At 47.4% G+C, this 22,139-nt stretch overlaps 1 protein-coding gene across 2 annotated transcripts; it reads right to left on the bottom strand.

Moving 5' to 3' along the window:
* Nucleotides 1-6,759: 6,759 nt before the first annotated feature.
* Nucleotides 6,760-22,008, bottom strand: gripap1 (GRIP1 associated protein 1). Of its 2 annotated transcripts, XM_030119110.1 has the most exons (29): nucleotides 21,872-22,008; nucleotides 20,953-21,019; nucleotides 20,808-20,869; nucleotides 20,692-20,718; nucleotides 20,473-20,580; nucleotides 20,225-20,387; nucleotides 20,064-20,149; nucleotides 19,924-19,966; nucleotides 18,367-18,437; nucleotides 18,158-18,205; nucleotides 18,006-18,037; nucleotides 17,873-17,920; nucleotides 16,898-16,997; nucleotides 16,721-16,798; nucleotides 15,926-16,018; nucleotides 14,115-14,249; nucleotides 13,936-14,031; nucleotides 13,296-13,406; nucleotides 12,975-13,079; nucleotides 12,272-12,382; nucleotides 12,101-12,178; nucleotides 11,342-11,437; nucleotides 10,465-10,521; nucleotides 10,120-10,219; nucleotides 8,711-8,841; nucleotides 7,825-7,941; nucleotides 7,531-7,624; nucleotides 7,187-7,359; nucleotides 6,761-7,072 (listed from the first exon to the last, which is right to left on the bottom strand). In XM_030119110.1, the coding sequence occupies exons 1-29, from the start codon at nucleotides 21,917-21,919 to the stop codon at nucleotides 6,995-6,997; spliced, it is 2,556 nt and encodes an 851-aa protein (XP_029974970.1). In that variant the 5' UTR covers nucleotides 21,920-22,008; the 3' UTR covers nucleotides 6,761-6,994. The 2 variants fall into 2 exon arrangements, with proteins under 2 accessions (XP_029974969.1, XP_029974970.1); XM_030119109.1 differs by having other exon boundaries at nucleotides 6,760-7,072; nucleotides 12,272-12,385; nucleotides 12,978-13,079; nucleotides 18,367-18,533; nucleotides 20,064-20,387.
* Between the last annotated feature and the right edge of the window lie 131 nt (nucleotides 22,009-22,139).

The following is a 22,139-nucleotide window of genomic DNA, read 5'->3' on the forward strand; positions in this document are numbered from 1 at the left end:
ACGTGATGGATATTTTCCAAAGTTCAGTCTACTGAATCTGCTTCACTTAATGTTTCTACTGACGTTTTGATGGCAGCACATTCTGGAAAGTCTCCAGTTCTGGTTCTTCTGGATCTCTGCATCACATTATCATGATTCACTGAGTTAGAATTTACATCCCGTCTAACAGATCAGATCTTAACGTTTATCTGAATAGAGTCATGTTCGATACAGCAGACCTCGTGGGGTACCTCAGGGATCTGTCCTGGGTCCCATTCTCTTTCTTCTCGTTGTTACATTTGGTTCAGGAGAGAACTCAGGGCACCAAACACCGTCATGGGTGGAGCAGAAGCTGAGCCATCTTCCAACAACAAACAAAAAACCAGTAATGTCAGAGCAATGTGTGAGGGACTGGTGGAAACCTGTAACTGAGGATTATCAATGCTGTGGTTACAACTGGACAAGTTCAACTTCCAGTCTGGAAAATTCAACAAGTGTAAAACTGGGATTAAACTATAACCCCCCCCCCAAAAAAAAGCATAAAACAGTCTAAAAAACTGGTTTTAAACATGCATCTATGTTTAGCTGTAGTTAAGTTGATTTGAAATATAATAACTCAAAAGCTGTTTAACTTGTGCAACCCTCCAGTTGAAGTAATCTGATCTAATCTAATCTCATCTATGGCCTGATGAGAGCGACTATTTGCTTCCTGGTTGGTACAACTGATGAAAGTTTGTCCCTCAGCAGCTGAAACGATCCGCAGGTTTCTGCTTCCAGACACATTTGTGAGTGTTTTGCTCATTTGGATGAGCCCCGATCCTCCTGCGAGGCATTCGGGGCCAGTCGGACCGTTTCCCCTGCGTGAGCGGCGTCTGTCAGCCGGCCGCCGGTCCTTATCGCTGGGTGGATCAGAGCTGGCGAGCGTTTGGCCGCCGCCCCAGATCGGAGGCGCCTCCGGGCTGTCAGAGGTGACGACGGAGGCCGGCAGGTGCCCGGCCCGGCCGCCGGTGTTTTGTTTGGCTAAAGGCTCACCTGGCAGCCGAGGCGGCCTCTGCGGAGCGGTAATTACACCTGTTCCACTTCCACTGACTCCACCGCGCTGATGCCAACCGCCGCCGCCAACCACTGCCACCAGTCTGTACCCTGAAACACACTGCTGGAGGAACCCAGGAACACACCTGGAGCTCACTGCAGAGTGTGTGTGTGTGTGTGTGTGTGTGTGTGTGTGTGTGTGTGTGTGTGTGTGTGTACTTGTACAGTTATATGTTGTGAGGACCATGGGTTTATAACCTTACAAGTGAGGACAATTTTTGGAAAGTGAGGACATTTTTGCCGGTCCTCACTATTCGACAGACCTTTTTTGGCCTTTTTGAGGGTTAAGACTTGATTTTTGTTTTGGGGTTACCATTAGGTTTAGGTTAGGTTTAGGGTATGGGTTAGGGTTAGGCATTAATTTTTGATGGTTAGGGTAAGGGGCTAGGAAATGCATTATGTCAATGAATGTCCTCACAACATATAGCTGTACAAACGTGTGTGTGTGTGTGCGTGCGTGTGTGTGTGTGTGTGTGTGTGTGTGTGTGTGTATGTGTTGCCGCAGTGCCATCTCCCTTTTCTCTTTTCTGAGGCTAAAAACAAAAGCAGCGGCTCTCATTACACCGATCAATACTGTGAGGCCCCTGGGGGCCCGCTGCAGAGAGAGTGTGTGTCAGTGTTTGTGTGTGTGTGTGTGTGTGTGTGTGTGAGTACAGTTTGTTTGTTGTTCGAGCCACTGCAGGTAAACAACAAAACAAGACGTCCTCGTGATGCCTTCACTTGTCCACCGTGCAGTTTTGCGGTTTCTGTAATTTGATGCATTCACTGACTTCGGCCTCCATCGCGATGCATTCACTGTCTGCGTGTAAAAGACAGTCTTTCAGATGATAAACTGCACTCGTGTTGCGTTCGCTGTCCTCCACAAACCCTGTGGATGTGAAAACACTCATGTTCTTCTTGTTTTGAGAGCATCAAAGTCCACAGTCCATATTTTGTGGAAGTATTTGTCCGTCGTGGTGGCAGAGTGGCGGGACCCCCCGCCGTGAGCCCCCCACCGTGAGGCCCCTCCCCCGCCGTGAGGCCCCTCCCGCTCTCCGGACCCCACCAGTCCAGCAGGACCTGCTCGCACCGCCACGCTATATTTAGAGTCGCGCTGCAGCAGAAAACTCGTGAATTTTTTAGACTCTGTAACCCGACTTCTTCCTCCTCCTTCACTCTCTCCTCTTCCCTCGTGTGGGGATCGCCGTGGTAACCCCCCCGGTTACATCATCACGCTGTCCTCACACACACTGGTCTGGGTTTGTGTAGCTGTGAGGACCGCCGCTGATGCGTTCAAGACCCTGAAGACTCTCAGGAAAGTAATGTTCTTTTCCCAAGAGCACTGGAATTTGACTGAAGGTCCCGGTCTGTCCCGGTCTGTCCCGGTCTGTCCCGGGCCTTCTTGGGGATATTTTACACGACGTTTCAGGTGAAAATGCGTCATTTTTGCATTTTCAATTGATAAAAGCTTTGTGTTTTAAAAGCGATGTTGTGATGGCCCAGGCTGGACTTCTGTTCCAGGCGACGTTCAACTCAGTTTGATTTCACACTTCACCTTCAAGAGCCGTCCAAAGAACTCCACAATGTCAGCTAGTTTGCGGAGCTGTTTCCTGAAACAAATCCAGCTCACTGATTGTACTCACTGCTGCTACTAGCAGCTAATGGCTGGCAACAAGCAACCGCCATATATCGTCTTCTGACCGTTTATCAATGAATGCCTGCATTTTCTCACCACTCCACATCTGTGTACCAGACATTTTCCAACATTTTCTTTCTTCTTACTGTCTGTTTCTTCAAATTCACGCAAAAAGTTGTGTTTTCAGTGGCACCGAGCGCCGTTCTTCTGTGACAATAGGCAATGAAAGATTAGCATTTTCAGTGGTAAATCGTTATCTTGTAAATGGGGTCTTAGGCTCTCAAACTTTCTTATCCTTTAGAGCTTTCCAGAACCTAAATTCTACTCCAAATTAAAATTTTCACTGATTCTGATTTAATTTCTTTGGAAGCTTGTAGTTCGTTTTGTGGAGTCGGAGGAAGTTACCAAATATGGTCGCAAAACCACACAGTTCCTCCTCCTCATCATTATCCTTCTCCTCTTCATCCTCCTCCTCCTCCTCCTCCTCCCCGGTGCAGCATCATCTTCCTCCGTCACTGTCAGCTGTCACTCGCTCTTCCTCCTGTTTCTCCTCCTCCCGTCTCTCCTTTCTCCTCACCTCCTGCCTCTCAGGGTTCATCCTTTCACTTTCCTCCCCTCTGTCCTCCTCTCGTCTCTCCTCGCCTCCGCGCTCCTCCTCACGTTTCCTCGCCTCCCTCCATCTCCTCCGCTCTCCTTTCACGTCTCCCTCTCACCTTGGCCTCCCGTCGTCTCCTCCTCACCTTTCCTCCCCTCTTCATCTCCGTGGGGTCAAACCGGCAGGAAAACAAACAGTAGCCAAACCTTGTTGAACTGGACGATTCTTCATTTCTAATGTTTTGATCCAGATTACTTTTAAACCTTCAGTTCCCGTCTTGAACCCGCTCTGGTGCATTGTGGGTAACTCGCGCGAAGCTTCAAGAAACAAAGTTGGAAGCGGCGACGTCCGCCTCCCCCCGAGCTTCGCCTTTAATTACAACCCATCGCTTTAATTAACCTGTGGTCCAGCCAATCAGGCGCTATCTGCCTCGTGGCGGGACCCGCCGCCGCCAGCCGTCACCCCGACTAATCTGCCGCTCTCCGCGGGACGGCCGGCGCCGCGCCGCTAATTAGCCGCGAGAACTCGAACCTGACCTCGGCCACAAACTTCACCGGGAACTTAAGAGTTTTGTTGTAAAAGGAGACGGACCAATCAGAGATCAGGAAACAATGATGGAAGTCGTCTCACTAGACTGAAGTGATCTGATAGGATATAGATTTTTTTTGGTACTTCAACGCAAACAAAGAACTTCAACACAAAGTCGTCTCAGAACGAATTTTATTTCCGCGTAGTTACAATAGTTAGCGTCATGATCATCATCAGTGTCATAAATATTTCAGTTGATTCTTCATCCACAGCGAATATATACAGATTTAAACAAACAGAGCCGCTGTCCAGCACATAGACCGATCCCTGTCACTGTTAAAACACTAAACGGACTCCGTCACAGTCTGAGGGATGTCCAACCACTTCCTTTTCATAATCCAAGAACCACGACGGGAGTCGTGTGGCTCTCCTAAACCAACGCGTTGCTCTTTTTGTGGAAGTTTTTAAAGCTGCGACTTAAACATGTCATAAACTTTACTGCCGAAAGAACACAAACAAACAACAAAAAAAAGCAGTGAAAGACGGCGTCCGGGATGTGGTCAGAGCACGGTAAGCCGAGCACAGCCTGCTGCGACATGAGGATCCAGGACGTAGTCACGGCCCGGGAAGCAGAAAAAAGCCACTCAAAGAAGGCAGAACAGATAAAAGGTTTTCTGAAAGAATTCATAAAACATCGTATGCACCATTTGGTGTCCCTGCTGAGGATGGAAGTGTGCAAAATATCTCACTGTTCATGTCATTCACGGAATATACAGAGCTCTGGAAACACAATCTCTTTGTTTACATTGAACCATTTTGCATCCCAGCACAAAGTGAAATAAATAACACAAACAAATAATGCCAAATATTGAGAGGAGCTGTGATGCCAAAACTCAATCTTCATTATTATTAATTTTTTCATGTGTTTACTGCCAGTGGATCATTTGCATCCCAAAATTTACAGTTAGTTAAAAACAAATTTAGAAAGAATGTAACCGCAAAAAAAAAATAAAAATAAAAAAAAAGGTTATAAGTTGACACACAACAACAAAACAATCAAAGATCTAATGGGAAACAAAAGATTTGCTGCACCATTTGGTATCCCTGCTGTGGATAAGAATACTCAGGAAGTGGAAGTGTTATGTTTAGATTATTGAAACTTATAATTGACCAAAATAAAAAACCCCAAAATCAGACAAGCATTTTTACATTGAATCATTTTGCATCCCAAAACAAAAAGAAATAAATATCAAAAAACAAGGAACAATATTGAGACAAGCCGTGATATCAAAACTCAATCTATGTTGTGAGTGAAACCTACTAATCGAGCTTTTACTGCTGCGGGACATTTTGACTTAATACAGTTACACCCAAATTAAATGTGAATTAAAGAAAGTCTTCAAAGCAACAAAAAGATGATGGGCGGGCACAATACATTCAAGAATTAGCAGAAAACAAAAGCTTAAACTGTTTTTTTGTTTGTAGCTGCACCATTTGGTGTCCCTGTTGAAGATGGTAAATGTTCAGTGAAGAATACACATTTTGAACTAAATGAATTTGTCTGTAAAAAGGTTTTAAATACGAACAAAACACAGAGACCACCAAATGTGTTCACACCGCACCATTCTGCATCCCAATCTCAAAGTGAACTCAGTACCAAAAAATGCTCAATATTGATATGAGATGTTTCAAACAAGAAAAATTAAGCTGTTTCTTTCATGCAATGCACCATTTGGTGTCCCCTGATGAGGATGGAAATGTAATTTCTCTTTAAAATAAAAACATAAGGCAACACAAATTACAATTCACCTTCCACGGTGTAGACATAACAGCTGAAGTCACAGACACACAAACAGGCAGGTTTTCTTGAGATATTTTGCATCCCAGCTCAAAAATAACATACTCCACCACTTCACATCAGTGTCAAATAAAGATGAAGGCTAGAACAGTAAATTTACATCACGATGGTCATAAATTGCTGATTTGCTCAAACTCCGCAAGAAATCAGTTCTCAGAACCATTTGGCAGCCAGACTGGCAAATGACTAATGAGGTGACAGCAGGGAACAACGGAGCGCTTTGGACATCCCAGCTCAGGAAAATAAACTAAAACCTGAGGTGAGATAACAAAAATCACTTTTCCTGCTCATATCCTCAATCTGTGGAGTCCCAGTGATTAGACAATCCAGAAAATGGCTGCAATTTGTCTGATTTTCAAGATCTGAACTTTCAATTTTGCCGAATGTTTTTGTTTTCAATCTCTCAACATTCAACAAAAATATTTAGGACTCAACCACAATTTCGCATTTGTTGGGTGAGTCTCAGTCATTCTGCATCCCAGAGTGCATGAAGACCAATAAAGGCAGGGATGCAAAATAGCTGCAGATAATGTGAAATTTTAAGCAAATGTTCCAAAAAAAAAAAATCTATGTTCAATTGTTACACACAGGCAGTCTGTGGCTGTCATGGCAACAGATTGGTTATCCCCTAACTAAGGTGTAAAGCAAAGCTGTTGCTATGAGAACTGAGCAAATGTTTCTGCTAAAAGTGGTGAGATGAGTCAAAAAGAACTCTGGAACGAGGATCCCACTTCCTGTTCAGAAGACGGGGACTCGTTCCTACAAAGTCAGCTAAAAATCCAATAAGTCTGACAGTCCTGGTTATAGATGGGGCCCGTGTAATGTGTTATGGATCTGGAGGAAATAGCCACATGATGATAGAGTTACTGCACAGTGAAGCCACTTATTCAGTCAGTTCAGAAGCACGGGCTGGATCCAGGATGTAGTCATGTCCCACAGACGAACACAGAGCCGGACATTCACAACAGATACAGAGAAGACCGTTTCAGGTCGGAGCCGGGACTCGGTGCAGTCTGATTACAGTACATTCAACAGCGACTGTCTCTGCGTTCAGTCTGAGCCCAGGAGGAGGAGGAGGAGGAGGAGGAGGAGGAGGAGGAGGTGGAGGAGGAGGAGGAGGAGGAGGTGGAGGAGGAGGAGGAGGAGGAGGAGGAGGAGGAGGTGGAACTGGAGCCGGCCGCAGGGCTGACGGTGTGAGCACGAGGCGGGGAGAGGCGAGGATGGTTCCAGGTGTTAGCCAGAGCCGGGCCCATGCCTTCCAGCTGAGGTGGACGATGGTACAGAGGAGGGAACAGAGAGGTCACAAGGTCACATCCAGGCCGTAGCCTCATCCCGAACCAGCCGTGCTGCCTCCAGGGCTCTCTTTACTGAGACGGACTAATTCCTGGGACAAAACCTCCAGGTCCTGACAGGAGAGAGAGAGAAAGAGAGAGGCATCAGAAACCTGGGAGTGTGTGACAGTGTGTGTGTAAGAAAACTGCAGTGGTGTAGTGGTTTCTCCAGCTGTAGCGGTACCGACCTTCTGCAGGTGCATGTTCTTGGTGAGCTGCTCCTCCAGCATGTTCTGCAGCTTCTTGTTCATCTCTCTCAGGTTCTCGTCTCCGGGCTTCACCAGATCTCTGAGGACCGAACCCAGACCTCCGCGCTCGCCCTGTGAGCCTCCGTGACCCCCGAGGCCGCCGCCCGACACGTCTGAGGGGCGGAGGAAGACATGGCGGAGTGTCACCATGGAAACCAACCGGAAGTCATTCCTCCGAGCTAAACACCCCGACAATGGCTGTGTGATGACTGTGCTTTAATTAGTAGTTAAGCGTGTGTGTGTGTGTGTGTGTGTGTGTGTGTGTGTGTGTGTGTGTGTGAGACCTCGACGGCTCTCCATGACGTAGGTCTCGATGATGGCGCTCTTCCTGCAGATGTCCTCGGCCATGGAGGAGCAGCTCACCTCCAGATGTTTCACCTTGCAGGGGTCAGAGGTCAGAGGTCAGGTCTAAGAGCAGGAAGTGGCAGTCCCTTTAGCACCGCCTCTTTTTTTTTTTTTCTCCTGACGGGTGTAGCGGTAAGCTCCTTGCTGAGTGGCCGCAGCGTCAGCGCCCGGCGGTATCGAACCGCCGGCGCTGATGAATAATGCAGGTGAACGGATGGAGCGCGCCTCCTCACCTTCTCCTCCAGCATCCACTTCTCCTGCTGCACCTCCGCCAGCCGCTGGAACAGCTCCCCCACCTCGTCGTCCGACAGCTCCGCCGGCCGCTGCGACTGCGGGCTGCCTCCCCCCGACTGACGGCCAGACAGACACAGCTTTCATTACAGCTTTAAATTGGTTTCATCTGGTTTGGTCCAGTCCAGTCTGGCTTAGACCATTTCTCTCTGGTTAAGGCTGCATTCAGACCAACTCAGTCTGGTTTAGAACTGGTTTTAGGCCATGTCTAGTCTGGTTTAGTCAGGTTTAGGATGGTTAAGACAGGTTCTGTCTGGTTTTAGGTCACTTTAATCTGGTTTAGTCGGGTTTGAGACGGACTGATTCTGGTTGCGACTGGTTTAAGACAAGCCTATTCTGGTTTGGTACAGTTTAAAACAGGCTTATTCTGGTTTAGACAGGTTTAGTCTGCGTTACACTGCCTTTTGAACAGATAAGTCGGGTTTACATACTTTAAGTCTGGTTTAAGACTGGTTTATCCAGACTTCTTAATAGGACTAGATGTTAACTGTACCTATAATTATTGTATATTATATACCTATTGTAAGACAGGTTTATCCTGGTTTAATCTGGTTTGGACTTATTTGAGACAAGCTTGGTCTGGTTTTAGGCCAGCTGAGCTTGGCTCAGGCAGGTTCAGTTGAGTCAGAGACGGGTTTAGTCTCGTTCAAGACATATTTGGTCCAGTTCTTGACAGTTCGATTTGGCCCGACCCTCATGGGTTTCCGGTTAAAGTTGCAGTTTCTTTGCTTCGTTCATCTGAGCACAAACGTTTGATGTTTCTATTGTTACTTGTGTTTCCTTTAAACTGTTCTCAATAGGCTGGACAACAGCAGAAGCTCCGCCCACCTTGTTCTGATTGGATGGCTGCGGCTCCTTCATCATGTCTTTGTAGGAGAAGGAGGAGACGGAGGAGGAGTCTCCGGTCTGCTGGGTGCGACTCGGGCTGTTGATCTCGGACAGAACCAACTCCTCCAGACCTGAAACACACAGGTCCAGATCTGAGTCTCACAGAAGCCCTGATACATTCACAACGTTCACAGCTGTTCTACAGATATGAAGATGAGAAATCATCTACAAATGCAATGATAATGTCCCGTCTCATAACAGACCCTTTAAGAACACATCCTGTCCCTTTAAACAGCGTCTCATCCCTTTAAGACTGCGTCCCGTCCCTTTAAGACTGCATCCCGTCCCTTTAAGACTGCGTCCCGTGCCTTTAAGACAGGTGCGGTTGAGATAAGTAGGCTACTTTAAAATGTCTGATTCTCAGGTTTGTGCAGAAGAACCTTTTAAACATTCAGCACGGCTCATCAATTATACATGAAGCTGAGGACAGCCCCAAAGAGTGTGGGTGTGTGTGTGTAAGTGAGTGTGTGCCTGCCTGTGTGTGTGTGTGTGCCTGTGTGTCTCAGCTAAAAACAAGGTCACAACAAAAGAGCCACATTAAGTGGATAAAACAGCATCAGCGGCCAGTTAGATGGAGATAAACAGGTAATACTGAGGAGGAGTGTGTGTGTGTGTGTGTGTGTGTGTGTGTGTGTGTGTGTGTGTGTGCTGCCAGCAGACGCCACTGTGTCCACCTCAGCTGTGGAACCAGAGCGCTGCATTAAATATGTAGCAGCAGGTTTCCGGACTCAGTCAGAACCTCCTGAAGCAGAGCGATGACAATCAGAGCCAACACTCGCCTTCAACAATCACAGTACGCGCACGCACGCGTGCACGCACACGCGCACACACACCCGCACGCACACCATCATATCTTCTATAATACACAGTAGGCCATCAGGATCTCTCACACTAGCTTGTGTCCCTCATGCTGAGGCCTCATGTATGCCAGGCTTCAAGTGAAAACGCGTCGTTTTTTGTTTGAGAAAAGCTTCCCGTTTATGTTGCAACATTTAATAAACGTTTCCATAGAAATGGCAGAAATGCTGAAAACGATGAAGCGCTCATGTTGGGCCGCCAGCTGCTGCTGTCGGTTGATTTTGCAATGAAATCAAACACGCGCGCTGAAGAGAATAACACGCTATGAACATGAACAATGGGAGAACGGACGACCAGGTTGGACTGTTGCTATGGTGACTGTCAACTCAAACTACCAGGAGAACCTGGACTGGAACCAGGAACATGACCAGGAGAGCCTGGACTCTCACTGTCTGTGTTTCCATGGCAACGGGCATGATGTGAATGTGTGAACTCAGAGTTCTGGTTTGAACATGACTCGACGTCAGTGTCGGCCGGACGGCTTCTGGTACCTGTTCTGGTTTTACTGTTGGTCAGAATCTCCTGGAGCCGCTCCTGAAGTTTGTCGGCTCGTTTCCTCTCCAGCTGCAGCTGCCGTTTCAAGTCCTTCAGCTGCAAACACACACACAAACACACACACACACACACACACGAGTGGGGGATTTACTTTCTCATTATTGGTTTTCATGCACGGCTGCTCTTTAATGACAGTGAAGAACGTTTGTGCTCAAGAGTGTTTGAAACATTAAAACTGCTTGTTTCAGTCACGGAGACTGATGAGTAGAGTGTGCATCAAATGTATGTAGAGTATATGTGTGTGTGTGTGTGTGTGTGTGTGTGTGTGTGTGTGTGCTCACCGCAGCGCTGCCTTTCTTCTCCAGGATCCTCTGACCGTCCACCGTGTCTTTGATCTCCTGTATTGAAGACAAACCGTCAGACTCTTCTTCTTCATTTTTTCACATCCGAAACATTTCTGAACTCTCTCACGTGTCCGGACGACCTCTGACACGGAGCGAGACTTCACAGATTTCTGAAGACTCCTCGGTGAGGAGCCAAACACTAAGTGGCCTGTTTACGTCGGGAGTTTAAAGCTAAATGGTTGGATTTGGTTCGGAGCTGCTGATTGAGGATTGGCGCTCTGCTGCACATCGTTCTGTAAAGTCATAACCGGCTACGTTGTGTTTGGGCTAATTTATGCTTCGCTCTGACAACATGAGCTACGGCGAGGCAGATTCATTCCTCTGGCGCCGCTCAGACAAGGACGGAACAGTCATACATTAAAACAAGGCGATTAGCAAAGCCGTAAGACGGAGATTTATTAAGATGGAGGTAATAAAATAAATAAAATCTGGAGTTTATTGGAAAGTCTGAGGAAATATTCATGTTTTCAGTCCAGATTTAAAAGAAGCATTTGACTGTTTCTCTTTATCTGAAGCGTGAACAGAGTTAATTTGCCGCGGTTCGGTCGACGTGGGAGTCTGGCGGTGACATTTGGAAGCGAGCGGCGCTGAGCGACGCGCCAACACATCAGAGGAGCTTTCTGAAGCCGCGGCGGCCGCAGAGTTCAAAACGGGAGGCGTGAGGAGAGGTTAAAGGGCAGCGCGGCCTCAAAGCCCCGCCGGCCTTTCATGTGACGGAGCAGCTTCAGAGTGCGGACCTTTGAGAGAGGGAACCCCGCGGCCTCCGCCTCCTCCACAGACTCTGCGTTTTCAGGGTGACGGCGTGAGGAAGAACCTGTTTGAGCTTGTCGATGGCCTCTCTGTGCTGCTCGCTCTGCTGCTCCGCCTCCACCAGCTCCGCCCGCACCGCCTCCGTCTCCCGCTGCTTCTCCTGCAACGGCAAGCGTCTCCATCAGCGAGGACGCCGCATGAGGGAAACATGGGGAAACACGGGGTTCACGCCGTTCTCCACCTGCACTCCTCTGACTGACAGGAGGAGGCAAATCTGCACCACCTGCTCCTCCTCAGCCACGAACTCCTCCTTAATCTGCTCAATCACCTCACTGCAGTCTGCACACACACATACACACACACACACACACACACGAGTGTGGTGGAGCACACGTGCCGGATGGGGCACGCCGTCTGACGCGGCTGGGATTCAAACCGTGACGTGCGGCGTGGAGCCGGCCATCGTTAATTAACTTTTCTCATTAAGGAGGGAAAGGTGGAGCGGCAGATAAAGTGGAGGTAATCAGCGAGGCCGCTCTCTGAGGAAACACTTCCTCCCAGCAGGATTCACACACTCATCCTGCCCCCTCATTGGCTGGCCCACACACACACACACACACGCACACACTTAAAGAAAAACATTCATCTTTTCCTCCTGGTGTAACTTCTCACTACAGAATGTAAAATAAATGGAATTAAGCTTGTTTTTGCGGCTCTGACAGACAGACTGAGGCTCCTCTTCTCTGATTGGCTGATCCACGCTGCGACCTCTTCCCAGTGACTCAGCATGTGTGTATTTCTACTTGTGTGTGTGTGTGTGTACCTGCAGTTGAAGTGCGTGTTCTTTCTGCAGCTGCTGCACTTGTTCCTGATGCTGCAGGGAGTTGTTCTCGATGTTCTCCTGCATGCAAACACACACCGCACACACACACACACACACAGTCACGGTCTGACCAGAGCAGCGGGGGGGTTGAGTGTGTGGGTTTTCACGGACCTCGGCCTCCTTCAGGCGCCTCTCGAACCATCCTTTGGTTCCCTCCATGGACTGGACCTGAGCCTGCAGCTCCTCCACCCGCTGCTGCACCAGCTCCAGGTCCTTGGTTCGAGCCTGAAGGCGGGACGCACAGGAGCAGACAGACAGACAGACAGACAGGTCAACGGTGATCCACGCTGCCTCCAGACTGATGGCAGGAAATCATATTTTTGATGGTGGAGAAAAATCTTTGGGTGAAAATAGGACAACATCGTCTGCATCAGTGGAAACACGAAGCTGATATCAGTGTGGCTCTATTGCAAAAAACACAGCACCAACTAGTGGCCTGGAGAGCAAATTACAGTTTTATGCCAAACCTTTTTGAAATTAAAAAAAAAAGAAGTTTATTCTGGTGTAAAAGGCGCCTGAGCATTTTCAAAAAGTTGCAGTTTTAAAGTCTCCGAGCATCATCGTCATGTAAACAGACGCCCAAAACACAACAAAAACAATCTGTTTTTAACTTGAAAGCATCCGGTCGCCAACGGCTGACGACAGCCTGAAATCACTCGGCTGTGGAACCGCTGACGTCTGCACACCAGGGAAACCAGGGAAACTTTTCATTCATGTTTCAGATGGCTTCATCCCCGGCATCACAGTCTGCAGGAGCCTCTTCCTCCTCCTCCTCCTCCTCCTCCTCCTGTTCCACCCGTCTCTTCCTCCTCCTCACCTTTTCCTCCCTGAGCTGCTGTCGGATTTCCTCCTCCGAGCGGTTCTTGTCTTCGTGGAGTCCTCGCAGCTCCTTCTCGTAGCGAGCTCTGACGGCGAGAACCTGAGAGGAGCAGAGGAGTTTAACTTTGTTTAACATTTGACCTTTAAAATACTCAGAAAGACGTGAAAGTTACTTAAAAAAATAGGAGTAACTGATTTCTGCAAATTTGAAGTAACTCTCATTTAAAGCACTTGAGATTTGTGCTCACACACACACACACACACACACACACACACACACACACACACACACACACACACACACACACACACACACCTCCTTCTCATGCTGCAGTCGCAGGTCTGACAGCGCCTCCTTGTGGTCGACTTTCTCCTGGTTCATCTGCATCGCCATGTCGTCCAGCATGGACTTCCTCTTCTCTGCAGTCTACACACACAGACACACAGACACACAGACACAGACACAGACACAGACACAGACACAGACACAGACACAGACACACAGACACACAGACACACAGACACACAGACACACAGACACAGACACAGACACACACACATTAGTAGAAGTCAAGTTCTGAGTGTGTGTGCAGCAGTGTGAAACTGTTTCAGTAGCATTGCTCATAAATGTGTTTTGTGTTTGTAAGTTTTATAAGCTTCACACGTGGAGCTGCTGTTCGGTGCGTAAAGCAGAAGCGGTGCAGGGATTCAAACCCGAGGTCCGGCAGCAGGGTTTCTGAGCCAGACCTGATCCGGAACGAGACCGACTCTGGTCTGGTTTCAGGGCCGAAGGAGCCGCGTGGCGGAAAGAGCAGTTCCTGCTCTAAGACTGTGTCAGTGTTGGTGTGTGTGGAGCCGTTCCTGGCGGTGTGTGTGTGGAACCGTCCCTCCCGTGGTGTGTGTGGAGCCATTCCTGGCGGTGTGTGTGGAGCCGTTCCTGGCGGTGTGCGTCGTACCTTCTTGGCCTCGTCCAGCTCTCTCAGGAGTTTTTCTTTCTCTTGTCCTTCCTCTGTCAGCTGCTCCAACAACTTCCTGTTTGCAAAACTCGACTCCTGAGGAGGAAACGGCAGGTTTGGGGTGAGGAGCGGCGGTGCGGTGGAGCAGTGGCGGAGCGGCCTCGGCGCCGGACTCGTACCTGCAGCTGGGAGTCCAGGTCGTCCCTCTGGGCCAGCAGACTCTCCTGCTCGGCTCGCCTCTGCTGCAGCTCGGCCGTCAGCGCCTCCTGCTGCTCCCTCAGCAGGTTCATCTCCTGAGTCTTCACCGTCTGGATCTGCACACAAAAACCCGGACACGGAACCTCGGTCACCGGTTTGAACGCCTCAGCCTCCATGTTTAGTTCTCGGAGCGCCAAGATGTGGTTGAAAGATCTGATGATTCTCGGTACGATCAGTGGAGGTTTTAGGCCGGAATGCTCAACTTTCTAGGGTTCTACTGAAGGTTAAAAGAATTCAGGATACGGTTCGAGACAAGGGTTCTAGGTCTCCAACAGCAGGAAGCATTCTGGAGTTCTAGAGGATCTAAACTGTGGAGATGTTCTAAAGGCTCTTTCACGTTTCAGTCGCCCATGTTTGAAAACTTCCTTTCAGATCCGACTGAGAACTTAAGAGAACTAAAGTTTACAATTTTAAGGTGCTGACAACATTAAGGGTTCCACACAACGTTCTCGTGATCAAGCTTAATTTAGAACTATGAATCTTAAAATAAGGTTCCGTTTGAGGGTTCTACATCAGATTTATTGCTCATATCATCAAACAGTATCAGAGATTGGAGCTCTGGGTTCTACAGATGTTCTGGTTTCTAGTAAACCCCGGGTAGGTAGCTGCTGGTTCTAGCTGCCTATGTAGGGTTCTAGGTGATTTCTAAAAGTTAGTTCTTATGGTGCTAGGTTAAAAAACAAGCATAAGGTTAGGGGTTCTACATGAGATTCTAAAGATCTACATGGTGGCATTAAGTTACAGAGGAGAGTACCTGTTCCAGAGCACACAGACTGGTCCTCAGAGCACCGTTCTCCTGGAAGAACCAAGGATCGCGGACGGTTCCAGTGAATCAAGAGTCACTCCACTCAGTCCTTCACAACTTATCACTGAGGTTTTATAAAATCCCTGAACGGTTCTAGAGGAGCACGTTCTACATCACATCGCCACCTCCAGAGAAACAAGGTTTGATGTTCTGTTAGATGGTTCTCTGGTTGCTACGGCAACACTTCTCCCTCATGTTCTCGCAGGTTTATTATATGATTAGATGCTGTTAGTGCTCAGAAAATATCTATGTTAACGGTTCTCTTGAAACTTTTAGGTTCACAGTCTGTTCCAGAGAAGAACCTTCCACAGTCCTCAGATAAGGTTTTATTCTCGCTGGTTTATTAACGGGTTCCAGGTTTTTCCAGGTTATTTACATGAAGAAGAAAATACTCTGTTAGCTCTCAGAGATCAGGTGAGATTTTGGGACTACGAGAAGTTCTAGAAGGTTCCTGAAAGTTGGAGAACAGATTCATCTGGAGCAGTTAAGTTAGTTTTGATGTTAGAGCTCTAAGAGACGTTCTCTCAGGTTACTTATATGTCGACTGACAGATTAAACTACGGCTGCTACCTTGATACCCGGAGAGAACGTTTCGTTCTGATTCTAGAGCAGATTAATCTAGAACAGCAAGCTTATTAAACTTATGACATGATGCTACGGTTCTATGAGGAGTTCCCTCAGATTATTTGCATGTTCTGGAACGGAATAGTCAAGAACAGCTGGATTAATACTTTAACGACATGATGTTAGGGTTCTATGAGATGTGTGGTTTACCACGTTCTATAAATGTTCTAGATCAGATTAATCTAGAACAGCTGGATTAGTCCTTTGATGACACGAGGTTATGGTTCTACGATACATTCTACCAGATGAACGTGGGCGTTAGTCCTCGGAGATGACGTGGCGGGCTCTCTGCGGGTCCGTTACCTGTTCTAGAGCTGCTAGGTTTGTCCTCAGAGCATCGTTCTCCTGCAGGATGTTGTCCACCTGCTCCTGACTGACTGCGCTCTGATTGGCTGCCTGCGGTCGCGTCACACCGGCGGCGGCAGGAGGCGGCAGAGACGGAGAGGAACCAGAAGGGGAATGACCAGCGGAGGAGGAACGGTTCAGAACCGGCAGCAGAACAGAAAAAGACGAAAGAAGAGTCTGGTGTGGGGTTTGCAAAACACTCAGGTCGTTTTCAAGTGAAGACACTGAACTCCTGCTGCCTTCTGGTTACATGAATATGATTCAAGAATAACAAAAGAAGATTCCTGACTGTCTGAGCGCATGCACAGCAGTAGCAATATAGAAAGGTTCCACTGTTCCCCGTTTCCATGGAGATGGAGACGGAGTGTTTTCTAGAAGATCCACTTGGGAAGCCACTTTCAAAAAGTTTTCTTTCTCAGAACCCAAGACGCAACGAAAGTTTGACTGTTTTCACTTGAAAACGTTGCAAAAACAGTTCTTGAGTTGAATTTAGTGGAGAAACGTGTTAAAAGAAAGAAAAGACAAACGAAGCAGCAGTCTGATTTCATTACACACACAAATAACACACACAGTGGCTGTGTAGCACAAGTGTTGTCGGAGCTGTGAAACTCTTTGTTCCCTCCATATGTGCTGCTCAGAAAGGGGGTGAAGCTGTGAGTTTTGGCGCCTCCTGCTGAGCCTGTGAATCTGTGCGGCAGCCAGCCTGGCGGGTCTGGACCCCGAGCGTTGGCTGGCAGGCTGCGGACGCCTTACCTGGTCTTTGAGCGTGTGCAGAGCCAGCTGGTGCTCTTTGTCTTTACTTTGGAGCTGTTCCCTCAGCTCTGCTGCGACCTGAACACACACACACACACACACACACAAACACATTTTCACACTGCACACGGGCTGCACAGAGACGTGAATGTAGACAGATTCAGTCTGAACTCTCACCTGATTGGCTGCCAGCAGGTCTGACTGCAGCTTCTGGAGGCGGACGTTGACCGTCTTCACCTCCTCGTCTTTCCTCTGATTTATCTCATCAATTTTTGTCCTGCAGAGAGAAGAAAAACAGAAGATAATACAACACACTGAGTGGAGCACAACATACACAAAACGGAAAATGGACGCAAAACAGGACAAAACAGAGCAAAATGCACACAAAACACAACTAAACAGAACAAAACCTACACACAAACAAAATGCACATGAAGCAACAAAATGTTCACAAAATGTACACAAAACAGAGCAAAACGTACACAAAACAAGACAATATGTACACAAAATAGAACAAAAAGTACACAAAATGGAACAAAAACATACACAATACAGAGCAAAATGTACACAAAACATAATGAAATGAACATAAAACTGAACGAAATGAACACAAAACACCAAAATGTACAGTGCATGAAACAAAACACGCACCTATTGCAACAAATGTACACAAAAACTACACAAAACAGAACAAAACAAACACAAAACACAACGAAATGTAACAGAAATACTGCATCAAGAGCCAACAGTAACAGTACTAGTTAGCAGCAGCAGTAGCAGTATCTAGCCGCCAGCTGTGAACGCAGCACTCGTAGCTGAACTTGTCACAGTTGTTGTTTGGTACGCGGATTAATTGTAGCATTTGTTGTACTTGTACTGGAAGGCTTGTAGTATCCTAGTACTCGCAGAACTGCAGTACTTGTAGTATTAAGCATATCTATTATTGTACTTATATCAACGTAATACCTGATGAGTAAAACTTGCAGTACTTGCAGCATTGCGGCTCTTTTTCTCTACCAGGATGATACTACAGGAATCACATTTAATCTAGTATTATTTCAGTACTTTCAGTACTTTCATCATCATCATCAGTATCATAGTAATCCCTGTGTTGTTCCAGTACTGGCAGCGTCAGTGCTGCAGCTCACTGACCTGCTGTCGTTGTACAGAGCTTCTTTTTCTGTCTGCAGACGCTGAAAGCTGCAACATCGAGAAGAATCGAGGTGAGCGGCGCCCCCTGCTGGACAAAACTCTGCATCATGAAGAGTCTGAAAAACGATCTCACCTCTCCTGTTTCTTCTTCAACTTCTCACTGAGCTGCGGGGCGAACACACACACACACGGTGGCAGTTAGCTTCAGTGTGAGTGTGTGTGTGTGTGTGTGTGTGTGTGTGTGTGTGTAGTAGTAGTAGTAGTAGTAGTAGTAGTTTTCAGTACCTTGGAGAGCTCCTCCTGCAGTTTACTCAGCTCCGCCTGTTTGGATGTCTGCAGACAGAAAACACTCCTTCAGAAAAACTTCTAGAAGTTTCATGATGTCTAAAATAATCTTTCAGTGGTACGAAACAACACAGAAACACAATCTGTGTGTGTGTGTGTGTGTGTGTGTGTGTGTGTGTGTGTGTGTGTGTGTGTGTGTGTGTGTGTACCTCCAGCTGGTGGACCTGCTCCCTCAGCAGCCTCTTCTCCTCCTGCTCGGTGTTCAGGTTGATCTCCAGCTCTGGTCCAAAGCAGGGAGTTATTGGACAGAGAGCAGCCGACCAGCCTATCGCTGCCTGCTTAGCTACAATCTTCTCTACGCTCGTCTCTGACGGGCCTAAAGGGGGCGCCGCACACAGCAGGGGGTCTCCGTCAGGCTCCGTCAGGCCGGACACACACTGCTGCACCGCACACACCAGTTAAACCCTCCAGACTGAACCCTGGAACCAACCCAGACTCACCGGAGACGTCCCATTAAACCCCCCACAGATTATAGAATATCAAAATTACATCTTATTTGTCAAAAGTGCTTTTTTTTCCTGTTTTCATCCCTCAAAAGTGATACTTCTCACAGTTATATTTGTCTACAATTCTAGCATCTGATTTGTTCAAATCTAACTTTTAGAATTTCGTTTGGCAAAACTGATTTTGATTTTTATTCATCAAATATTATAATTTTTTTTTGGCTTAAATTATCTACAACTTATTTTTTTAAATTGAATTATTATGAAATAATCTTATGAATGAATTATTTCTTTCTCTAAAAATTACACTTTTTACAGCACTTACAGAAAAACATTTTTTTTTACAATTACAAATATTTTTGTCTTTCATAAAAACCTAGATTTTTTTTTTTTACACAATTTTGTCATTAAATATTTATTTAATATCTTTTTTGTGTTTCATTTGTCAAATAATGGTTTACAGACTTTCACTTAATAAAAATTCTACTTTTTCATATTTTTTCATTTGGTATTTCATTTCATACAGTGAACTGAGCTGTTGTTTGATGGCCTTTTTTTATTTCCTGAAACACTGTATTTATTTGCTTGAAAAAAATACTTTTTAAAGTATTTAAATGGCCAAAAAATATTTTTTACTGTTGTCAATTTAGATATTACTGTATTTGTAAAAAGTTATATTTTCAACTAAATACCAGACATAATGTTGATATTGTCTATTCTTCAAGTCTAAAAATTTGTACCTTTTGCAGCACTTAATGCAAAAAACACTTTTTTTAAGTCCCTCATTTAAAAAAAATCTATTTTTAGTTTTATTTATCAAAAACTACTTTTATTTGTCAATAATTCTATCAAACAGCATTTAATTTGTCAGAAATTATTTCCATCATTTTCTTTAAAGCATTTATTATAAAAAGTTACATTTTTAGAGCTTGATGTGGTTGAAATAAATAAATCGTTTAGCATCGCTGCGCACGCCGCGGCCCACGGGATCATTCGCCGTTGCTCCAAACTAAATCTCACTTGCGGCCCTGAAGAAAACCTGCACCGCTTCCTGTCGTTGCTATGGAAACCCACATTTTCTAAATGTACGGCACGAAACCTTTCGAAAACGATGCACTTTAACTTGAAATGTCATGGAAAACAGTTGCTCAGCCGGGTTCACACACAGGGGTCAGAGGTCACGTCGGGTCATTGCGAGGAGACGGTAACACACTGAGCTCATCGCTGCTGTTTCACTGCACAGAGAGTTTAGATGGGACTCACCGTGCAGCTGTTTGTGTGTCTGCTGCTGCTGCTCGGCGTCCGTCTAAACACACACACACACACACACACACACACACACACACAGCATCATGAAAGGTGTCTCTCACATGGGCTTTGGTGTGTTTGTCAGTCTTGCTCACCTGTTCCAGTCTCTCATTGGTTCCCTCAGCTCCTGGCTCCGCCCCTCCGTCTGTCTCCGTGGCAACACCCTGAGCGGCCTGGAGGGCTGCAGGGAAAAACACACCTGTCTCACAGACACACCAACACTTTTCGTAAAAACGCAGCGATGGCGATGGCACACCTTTCATTTTCTTCTGCAGGGCGGAGTTTTCCGCCTGGAGGCGGAGCAGCTCTCCGTCTACGGCATTGGAGGCGGGGCTAGCAGGGGGTCCAGACACAGAGGCCCCGCCCTCTTCCTTTAAACCCTTGTTCTCCTGCTCCAGCTGCTCGATCTGCGTGCACAGCTGGAACAGCGCACAAGACGGTGAGTCGGACACGGCCGAACTGAGCCGAGCCGGGACCGGGACCGGGGACGCTCGCAGTCGTTACCTTGGACAGTTCGGTCATCAGCGTGCTGTTCTGCAGCCTGAAGTCTTCCTCCTGACTGTGCAGCTTCCCCTGCAGCATCTCGGTCTCACTCAGCAGGGCCTCCACCTCCTGCAGCACCAGCAGCCATGAAATAAATGCTGAGGAGCCTAAGAAAAAGCTAAAACTACCCAAAGCTAAAAGATGCCTCCATCAAGCGGATGACGTTCAGTTCTCACTCACCTGAGCCTTCTTGCTCTTGTTGAGAGCCTGCAGAGAAAAGCAGAAGCATGCAGAGATTAGAATCTGCTGTGGCGTGAGGGCTGATCCTGATAAACAAAACTGAGAGAGACTCAGACCTTCTGCAGTTTGAGGAAATCTCTCTCCAGACCCACATTCTTCTGACGGACGGTGTTCAGCTCTGAGAGGACAGTTGAAAGGTGTGAGAAGGCAAATCGGATGCTTTCAGGAATCACAGAAACGGAAGCTGTTCAGAGTTTTTACCTGCTGAGTTCTTCCTGAGATCATCAGACAGCTGATAGTTCTGAGTCCTCAACTCCAACAGCTGAGCCTGTGCACCCACACACACACACACACACACACACACACACACACACACACAGGCTTTAGTACCTTAAACTACATTAATAGTCTCACCATCACAACAATAATCTTGATATTGGTCGTGGAGTTACTTCTTAGTGAATTAATCCCAAAACTGACACACATTAATTCATAATTAAATAAGTATAATAGAGGATTACATTGAATCAAATTTAAACAAACAATATGGATTAAAACAAAGGCATATGAACCTGAGAGTGTGTAAATGAGTTTAAACGTGTTGATCTTGTCATTAGTGTTATTTCAGGTGTTCCTAATAAACCGGTCCCTGCGGAGTGTAAACATTAGCATGCTAACAGGAGTTAGCCTCCGCTTCGTGTTGATTAAAATGTGATTCATCGCTCCAGTAAGTGAGTAACTGAGGTCGGGGGGAAGTGCGGAGAGGAGCGGGGAGCGGCGGGCGGCGGCAGCCTCCCCCGGACCCCGTGACTCTCAGCACCGTCCTGTCGATGCTAACGCGTTAGCCGCCTGTCACATACAAACATAACGGACAGCCGCGGAGAAGCTAACAGCGCCTCTTCTCCTCTCGGAGGCTGAACACGCCGAGTAAACCACCGTGCCGCAGGGGACCCGAAGAGGGCACCCCGGCTGAGCCGGTACCGGGCCGGGTTACGGCTCCCACCGGCTATTCCAGCCTCCACCCGGGCTCACTGTCACCCCCCGGGGCTAATAACGTTAGCACCCAGCGCTAACGCCCCGGATACTGATGCCGCACCTGGCTGCGGCACCGCACAGGCGCCCCGCATCGCGCTGACAGCCCCCCGCCGGGCTCCAGCACCGGCTGCCCGGGTTCTCTCACCTGCATGCGGTGGAACTCCTCCTCGGACAGAGCCTGCGACATGGCCATGTTTACCTGCCAGCTAGCAGGCTAGCAGCTGGCGGAGAAGACGGTGGGCAGCGGAGAGCAGCAGGCAGACAGAGCGCTCACTCCCACCGGGATTTCCAGAACGGAAGGAGCTCAGCAGAGAGTAGAGAACAGACAGAGCGCTCACTCCCACTGGGGTTTCCAGAAGGGAAGAAGCGCAGCAGAGAGTTAAAAAAACAGACAGAGCGCTCACTCCTACGCG

The sequence above is a fragment of the Salarias fasciatus genome, chromosome 20 (assembly GCF_902148845.1).
Source record: "Salarias fasciatus chromosome 20, fSalaFa1.1, whole genome shotgun sequence".
Lineage (NCBI taxonomy): Eukaryota > Metazoa > Chordata > Actinopteri > Blenniiformes > Blenniidae > Salarias > Salarias fasciatus.